At 38.5% G+C, this 9,591-nt stretch overlaps 1 protein-coding gene across 5 annotated transcripts in view; it reads left to right on the forward strand.

Moving 5' to 3' along the window:
• The window catches only part of trpa1b (transient receptor potential cation channel, subfamily A, member 1b), a 37,167-nt gene that overhangs the window by 7,550 nt on the left and 20,026 nt on the right, over positions 1–9,591 (forward strand). For 4 of the 5 annotated variants that reach the window (XM_053611837.1, XM_053611840.1, XM_053611839.1 and 1 more), the window contains exons 2-7: positions 2,498–2,616; positions 2,815–2,977; positions 4,556–4,731; positions 6,032–6,139; positions 6,925–7,033; positions 7,995–8,140. In XM_053611837.1, coding sequence (XP_053467812.1) covers positions 2,539–2,616; positions 2,815–2,977; positions 4,556–4,731; positions 6,032–6,139; positions 6,925–7,033; positions 7,995–8,140 — 780 coding nt within the window. In that variant the 5' untranslated portion in view covers positions 2,498–2,538. Of the gene's footprint in view, positions 1–2,497; positions 2,617–2,814; positions 2,978–4,555; positions 4,732–6,031; positions 6,140–6,924; positions 7,034–7,994; positions 8,141–9,194; positions 9,333–9,591 lie in introns of those variants that run through there. The other variant, XM_053611841.1, reaches the window with a different exon arrangement.

Raw genomic sequence — 9,591 nt, forward strand, 5'->3', positions numbered from 1 at the left:
GTTTCTTCCTCATGTCATCTCAGGGAGGTTTTACTTTCCACTGTCATCTCTGGCTTGCTCATTAGGGATGCGTTTCTCCCTTTATAAATTTAAAATGTATGTCCTGAATTTATATATTTCTGTATTTTGTGACAATGCGCATTGTTAAAAGCACTATACAAATATAATTGAATTGAATTGAATGAATTTATTGGCATTGTAAACATTTGGATTGAAGAGAATGGTTGGACGTATAAAAGCAATGTTAAACAAGTGACTATATTACTTTATCAAACAACACTGATGTATGTGTTATTTATATTCTTGTGCAGTCGATTTACATATTTTATTTGTACAGTTACGTCCTATTAGGACCGAATATTGAGATTAAAATGAATGTAACTGCAGTGTAATTGCAGGATTGTGGTTTCATTGTTAGTTTCATATTATACAACCTAAACTACCATTATTTCCATACTGCACAGTCCATACAGGATTTTGCTAAGATTTTTTGTTGCGGCCAAAAATGTTTGATTTTACTGCGGCTTTTAGCTGTACTCATGTTCGACGCACGTGACTCGAAGAGTGCTTTGGCTGAATGCGCATTGTAATGACACCACATGGCGCGTTGGGATGACGTCACATTCATCTTCACATTCACATCTTGGCCCAAATTTTGCGGAAAATCTGCGGAAATTGCAAGCTTCTTGATTTTGCGTTAATCTATGTGATCACAAAATAGCAAAATCCTGGAGGGACTAACGACAGTATATTCTGTGTTATCAGAGAATATCTAAAACTTTAAACTAGTAAGACCCAAATGAACTCATAACAGAAAAAAAAATGACTTATTACTATTAAATTACTATTTAACACCATTAAAATCTCAGATAAATTACATGTTGTTGCAAAAAATATGAACGTAACTGGAAAAGGGTTTTTTTTTCTAGTTAATTTAGCTACCTAACTGTTACCTAACCTTTATACCACAGCATTTTGAATTCCCAAATCTGATTGGTCAGAAGGTGTTGATTCAGAAAAGCTCATTCTAGCTTCACATTTATGCACTTGCTCTAATACATTATTGTTTCTATAGTAACAGCTAAAAAAAATCCATTTGCAAAAAAAAAAAAAAAAAAAAAAAACCACAACGATTTGAATGAAAAGTAGAATCGCAAAAATATTTACATGAATTTAAAGTTTCTTAGTATTTGGTATGTCCGTTTTATTTTTGTTTGTTTGTTTGGTTGGTTTTTTTTGTGCTTTAATGACAGTGTGTACTCGAGCTGGCATGGACGCCACAATTTTCTGTAAAATCTGACGATCCATTTTAGATTAAAACCATCTAAACACGTGTTTCAATTAAAGTTTTCTTACATTTAAATACTTAAATTTCCTTTTTTTGTTGTTGTTGTTGTTGTTTTATATATGTATGTATATATATATATATATATATATATATATATATATATATATATATATATATATACACACCCCACTGTATATCCTGTATAATCTGTTTTAATTATATTCCAATATCAACCAAGTGCAAACACTATCATGAGAACAGTGAAGGTTATTGCAGGTGCTTGAGATCATGTGAAAGGCACAGTTCCTGATATCAATGTCTAAATAAATATAAAAATGAAATCAATTAACTTTATGAGTTTATACTCAACAAGAATTTTCATAGCAGATGACATTGCAGCATCTATGCATGTTCCTAATCGTTCTTCTTTTCTTTTCGGTTAATTGCACCTGAAGCTCATGGAGCATCTTTGCTTTTACTAATATGGGATGAAACTCTAATCCTTTGCCTCATAAACCCATTGATGCATATATTATATTTACATAAGTAAGATTATTAGCTTATAAACACAGACTAGCAGCTGGATTGTGTTGGTTGAACTCTGAACTGTATACGAGGTAGAGTGTGCACAGTGGTGTGTCATCTCATTACTTCTGTTTGCTCATTGCTAAGCAACTAGATTAACTGCTTAATACTGAAAATAAATTAATTTCCTACATACTCCCAGAATATGCATATTTTTTTCCACTCCATATGACATGGCATGACCTATCACACATATATATGTGATATAGTCACTGTGTGTAATAAAACATTAAATAAACAACACAAATTGAGCACATGCTATCATTGAAGCAATTTCCAGAATGCAAACTTTAGCCACACCTCCTCTCTGAGATTGTGAGGATTTAAAGAAATTGATTCCAGCTTCAAGAGGGTCACTGTGTCAGTCTTTAGCTTCATGACATCCTTTTGTATGTTTTTTTAAAGGTAATTTGTGTCATACAGTGTTAGAAAACAATATAACCTAGCATACTTTATTTAGCTACGTTAGCCCTGTAGCTCCTCTACTAAATACATGACAGAAAACTCCACACACAAAAGCATATCTTGGCTGATCGAATACATATGGGGCTCACTATGCACTTTTCATTTGAAACCAAGTTTCTAATCCCGGTGCTTTTATGTTGTTTTCGTTTCTGTTCACAGGTTTTGCATTGTGAATTGATTCCATCAGGGAAAAAACCCAAATGAAGCAAAATACCTCCTATAGCTGTGTGATAGAGGAGGCTGATTTGGCTAACATGGCTAATGTCAACGTGTTCGAAGTGAGTTTTACATTTACATGACATCACGGCTGATGTTACCTCAATGTGTGCTTTGAAATCCACTGCTTAGATTTCACCTATAAATCATCTCTTGGTAATCCTTTTTGACAGCAGGAGTAGGATGTATACAGGTGGGATGTAAATAAGACATGTACGTACCAGGGCAGACACTGTCTATCGTCCCCTTTTTTCTCTTAGTGGGTTGTTCAAGGTGATCTTTCAGCTCTGGATTACCTGAGCAGGATGTGTCCGGCTCACCTGAGCTCTAGGGATGAAAACGGAGCCGGACCAATCCACTACGCTGCCGCTAGTGGACATTTGGATGTTATTCAGCTCATCGTGTCCATTACAGGACCTGAGGGTGAGTCCTAAATCTCTGTCAGTCCCATAATCCCTAGCACTACGTATGTAGTACTCTAATAGAGATCACATTGGAGCAAAGAGTTTAAATGCACTACAGGGTTCTGTAAAGATTGGAATATGCTAGACTCAAATTTCTCTTTATTCAATTACAACAGCCTCATCATCATCATCAGTTCAACATCCCAATCATACAACAGATTCACTATATAGGCCACTGAAATAGGCCTCACTATCATTAGTCCATGTTTGTGAATTTCCAGATTGATTCGAGCTGATAGAAAGGCTTTGGTAACTCAAATAACCACTCATTACAACCGTGTTAAGCAGAAAAGCATCTCAGAACTCACAAAATGTTGACGGTGGACAGGCTACAAAAGCAGAAGAACACATCATGTTCCACTTCTGTCAGCCAAAAACAGGAATCTGAGGCTACACTGGGTACAGGCTTACTGAGCACCGGACAGTTGAAGACTGGAAAAATCCCACATGGTCTGATAAACATTGGTTTCTGCACAATTTAGTGACAACAGCATGAATCCATGGACCTAAAATGCATTGGGTCAACAGTTCAAGCTGGTGGTGGTGGTATAATGGCGTGGGGAATGTCTGAGTATTGTTGCTGAGCATGCGCATCCCTTCATGGCCACAATTTACCATCTTATAATGGCTACTTCCAGCATGATAATGCACCATGTCAAAATGTCATCTCAAACTGGTACAGTTATAGTGAGTCAATGAGTACTTTAATGGCTTCCCGAGTCACCAGATTGGAATCCAATAGACCACATTTGGTATGTGGTACAACGAGAGATTCAAATCTGCAGCACTTATGTGAAGCCAGAATCTCAAATGAATGCTTCAAACACCTTGTGGAATCCATGGCATGAAGAATTGAGGCTGGTCTGAGAGGAAAGACAAGTCTTATTCAGTATTAGTACGGCTAATGAAGTGGCCAGTGAATATATCCATTTAAAAAAATCAGAGCTCACCGTCATCAGTCCACAGCAAAAGTTAAACCATTGTGTATGTGTGTGTGTGTGTGTGTCATTAATGAAAGTGTGGCTACACACGTTCATAAGAAAAATTAAAATAAAGGGAGAAACATTGGTGTGTTATTGACATATTAACAGATCTATGATGGGCTATTATAGCATAATGTGCATTAGTTATCTGGCTCAGATTCCCGCATTGCTTTAATGCTCGGACACTTAATAGTGAACATTAACAAACCCATTACTATCGTCTGGAGTGGCCATTATAACCACATTTACTCATTAAAAAGTAATGTGAGAAGATGAAAGAGAAAAAAAACTAAAAAACTAAAAAAAAAAGCATTAAAGAAGCAAGAAGTGGAAAGATTGTGTGACAAAACAGTCACAAAAATACAACAACAATGCATTTTATTATTATTATTATTATTATTATTATTATTATTATTATTATTTTCTAAAATATCTTCATGTAATTTGATGACCCAAAATTAAATGTCTTAAAATCATCATCTTGGAGCTTTGTAGCACATATAAATGTGTAATAAATGAGTTTAATATCAGGTGAATTATTTTGTGTTGTATAGAGTTGGATGTTCAGGATGCGGAAGGCCAAACTCCTCTGCATTTTGCTGTGGAGAAAAACCAGGAGTCAAGCTGCTCACTGTTGCTAGATTTGGGTGCCAATCCAAACATTGTAAACACAGCCATGATGGCACCGATTCACTTGGCCATCAGCAAAGGACACAATCAAATGGTAGAGGTGAGTCTCTCACATACATACTGTAGTCACATGGTACAGATAAGTCACTTGCACTCAAACACTTGCTACAAGTGAGTCACATGCACTCCCTCACCTTGTAAAGGTGGATCAAACAAACTCAAGAACCTGATACAGAGTCACACATACACTCACTTACATGGTACAAGTGAGTCACATACATTTACATTTACATTAATGGCGTTTGGCAGATGCCCCTATGCAGAGAGCTGAGTTAAACTAACTCATTTACCTGACAAAGGTAAGTCACACACAGTTATCTGGTACTGGTGAGTTACACCTACTCAATCACCTGGTACAGGTGAGACACACAAACTTAGTTACCTGGTACAGGTAAGTTAAATCCACTCAGTTATCTCGTACAGGTGAGTCACACACACTCAGTCACCTGGTACAGGAGTCTTATACACAGTTATCTGGTATGGGTGAGTTACACCCACTCAGTTACCTGGTACAGTAGTCTCTTACTCAATTACCTGGTACAGGTGAGTTACACCCACTCAGTTAACTGGTACAGGTGAGTTACACCCACTCAGTTAACTAGTACAGGTGAGTTACACCCACTCAGGTACCTGGTACAGGTGAGTTACACCCACTCAGTTACCTGGTACAGGAGTCTCTTACTCAGTTACCTGGTACAGTAGTCTCTTACTCAGTTACCTGGTACAGGAGTCTCTTACTCAGTTACCTGGTACAGGAGTCTCTTACTCAGTTACCTGGTACAGTAGTCTCTTACTCAGTTACCTGGTACAGGTGAGTTACACCCACTCAGTTACCTGGTACAGGTGAGTTACACCCACTCAGTTACCTGGTACAGGTGAGTTACACCCACTCAGTTATCTGGTACAGGTGAGTTACACCCACTCAGTTATCTGATACAGGTGAGTTACACCCACTCAGTTACCTGGTACAGGTGAGTTACACCCACTCAGTTACCTGGTACAGGTGAGTTACACCCACTCAGTTACCTGGTACAGGTGAGTTACACCCACTCAGTTACCTGGTACAGGAGTCTCTTACTCAATTACCTGGTACAGGTGAGTTACACCCACTCAGTTAACTGGTACAGGTGAGTTACACCCACTCAGTTACCTGGTACAGGTGAGTTACACCCACTCAGTTACCTGGTACAGGTGAGTTACACCCACTCAGTTATCTGGTACAGGTGAGTTACACCCACTCAGTTACCTGGTACAGGTGAGTTACACCCACTGAGTTACCCGGTACAGGTGAATTACACACAGTCACTCACCTGGTACACTTATCATTCGTATTGTCTCAGGTTCTCCTGTCCTGCAGTCGCACAGATGTGAATCTGGAGGGAGATTTGGGAAACACACCTTTGATGTTTGCATGCTCCTACAATAACTGTGAAGCTCTTCACACACTAGTGAGTATAATTCAAGTATTCTTGGAAGGTTTAAGGAACATTATACAATTTCACTCTTGTCCTAAATGTACTTGATCAACCAAGATACAGTAGATTTGGTGTCTAAGGTTTGTTCCATCAGTTTTGCACTCGAGCTACATGGCTACTGCAGGTACTAACAAGGGAAGCTTATAGCCACCAGTTTAGCATCTTGCAAACTGAATACCTAAATCATTGCCTCTAATGGCTTTGTCGAGTTGTTCCGAACATGCATTCAAATCTAATATTTGGTCAAATTATATGAAATAATTCTACCATGATGTCAAAGTTTTCATAGTGTCCTTAAAGGTTTTTAGACTTCCCTTGTGAGCGATTGTGAATCCAAATCCCAGTGATGCCACAACCATCTGTGAGAGTTCAAGAGAGCTTGATTGGCCCTGTTTTCTGGGTGGCAAGGAAGGCATTACTCTTTCCACTATCAATCAGAGTGGCACTAACCAATGATGTATGTAGAATAGGGCATATCACACTTTTTATAGAAGAAGGCAGTTAGCACTTTCCTGGGAGTGTAATGTAGCATGTGCTATACTACACCCTCTGTGTTGGTAGCTGTTGTGTAATATGGAGGAGTTAGCTAGTGGTGGGATTTGGCAAATGACCAAATTGGGAGAAAGTGCTACTTGTTATCTATATTAGATTCATAGCTCCAGTGCAAAACTGGAAGCAAACTTCAGAGAGGTAATTGCAGAAATGATGTACATCCATTTCTGACTCCTTCCAAGTTACCATTTGTTTGACTTTTCCAGTTTAAATATGGAGCAAAGCTGTGTCGTCAGAACAAGCTGGGACATTATGCGATACACACCGTAGCTTTTTCTGGAGCCAAAGAAGCGATGGAGGTGATACTGCAAAAAGGTGAGCCTCAGAGATGGCTGTAAATAAGTGGCATTGGGTTAGGTTACGAATGGTTATGATTCCATTGTAGACTATTTTCGCAACCTACGGTTGTGTAATCATGGACACAAACCAGTGCACTCATGTAATCCCAAAATGTGCTGCTTTAGATTAGTGTTCAAACAATGCAGCCTATTTAGGGAGTAGGGTGTGTGCCTTGGGACACTTCCCCAGTGGACTGTATGAATTGGACATCGTAATGTTTGAACAAACACAATAAACATGCATGATTATATTCACATGCCTCGTTCTGTATACTACATGGTGCTCGTCTGCAGATAATGGGGAGTCGGGAGTTGTTGTTTTTTTCACATTGCTTACATAGACCTAGTGCTCTTGCAAAAGCTTTGCTATATTAGAAACATTTGCTTCATGACTTAAATCTTTGTGAACATATTGTACAGGCTGCTGCTCGAGGTCAATGTAAATTTTTTTGATTTGCACCGATTTACATTTGTTGACGTGTCCGCACGTGCAGACGAGGGCGCTAAATTAAACAACAGGACAGGAATAAGCAAAACTCGTCTTCAGACTAAACATGGGTTACATGAGTCATGACTGTGCAAATTTGAGGACAAGGAGCTAAACAAATCTCCATTACACATTATATATTGACAAAAGACTGTGTCCGTCTCTCTGTGCGGTTCAGTTCCAGATAGCTTTATCGCCATGTTTGCATGTACAACCTAACCCAAGAGGTCCATGAAGCATACCTAGGGAGTTCCATGACTTTTTATTTTTTCACTCTGTTACAGTGAGGTCATAACCCACATTATCAAACTTATATATTTAGGGGTCCAAGCACCAAAGACGACTCAGACCTAATGTATCTCTAATGTTTAAATAATGTTCATATAATTCACATTTTTCATTTATATTTGCCTTCTCCTCATGTTTTTGCCTCTCTCTTTCTCTGTTTCAGGAGAAGAGTTGGGTAAATGCACCCTTATACACATTAATTATTTGGATAAATCCAAGAGCAGCCCACTTCATTTAGCTGTACGAGGCGGAAATACAGAAGTGATCAAACTCTGCATTGCTAAAGGCGCGAAAGTGGACCAGCAACAGGTAAAGAAACACACACACACACACACACACACACACACACACACTTTTTCTTATTATCATTAATGTGTCCAGTTAATGCTATGCCTACACCTAAATGTTTTTTTTTTCCAAGCATTTTAAGCACAAAGCATAAAGTTTTCCTTTGTGAGGTCCAACCAAATGTCCCCAGGAGGTCAAAACTATCAGATATTCCTATCCTTGAGAAGACATTTGGGCTCACTGACATGCATACAACAAGTTGTCACTTAAATACGTATCTACCTGGTAGCTGTACCTTTTGGTCATTTTATCATCCAAACATATCATATAATCAACCGACCAATGTCACTTTGCAGGTAAACATTACTGACTGTAGCCCATCTGTTGTTTTGAACAACATCTTAACCCCCCTCCAGCGTGTCCATCAGTAGGAAGAGACCACCCCATAGCCACCATAAACTAGATATAATTTCTGTGATGGACTGGTCTCAGCACAGCAGTGATCCTGACACAGTATTCGAGCAAATGATTTACTCTGGCTGTCGGTAGCAGCTCATTAGCTAGTCATGATCAGCGCATAAAGATTAAAAAAAAAAAAAGGCCAGATGCAAAACTAGCAGTTCATCTTTTTATATATTGTAAGTTAGCTGTTGCTGAGATTGATTATGATGACAGGGATATGTATTTGATCATGGAGGAACATGAACATGAACATGACATCCAGTCACATGGCCAAATTTTTAGAAATACAGTTTGCACAGTGTTAACCGGGAAGCTATTAATGTTGCCTACTTCTTAGATTTGTAGCTCCAAGGCTAAACATAATGCACAACATTTAGATACCAAGCATGCCTTGCTTTTATATATATATATATATATATACAGTTGCAATCAAAATTATTCAATTATTCAAAATTATTCAATTATTCATCATTTACAGACTTTCAGCTATTTGCAATGAACAAATCAAACATGAACAATTGAAATAGTTCAACACAACGAATGCTTCAGGACAATGATCCCAAGCATACCTCAAATTCCACCAAGGCTTGGTTGGAGAAGGATTCCTGGAAGATTCTACAGGGCCATCACCTGTAGCAGTCACCTGACTTGAACCCTATAGAAAATCTCTTGTGGGATTTGAAGAAGACGGTCGCAGTACGCAAACCCAAGAATATTACTGAACTGGAGGCCATTGCTCATGAGGAATGGGGTAAGATTCCTCAGAAACGCCGCCAGAAGCTATGCATCTCGTTTGCAGCAGGTCATAACAGCAGAAAGGTGCTCTACTAAGTACTAAAGATGCTTGCCATGAAGGGGTTGAATAATTTTGAGACTGGAGAAGTCGTTATAAGTTGCATTTTCAGTTGAATTTGGGGGAACCACTTGAACCATTCGCTGTGTTGAACTGTTTCAATTGCTTTTGTTTGATTTGTTCGTTGCAAACAGCTGAAAGTCTGTACATTTTGACA

This window comes from Ictalurus furcatus, chromosome 23, assembly GCF_023375685.1.
Source record: "Ictalurus furcatus strain D&B chromosome 23, Billie_1.0, whole genome shotgun sequence".
In the NCBI taxonomy this organism is placed as follows: domain Eukaryota; kingdom Metazoa; phylum Chordata; class Actinopteri; order Siluriformes; family Ictaluridae; genus Ictalurus; species Ictalurus furcatus.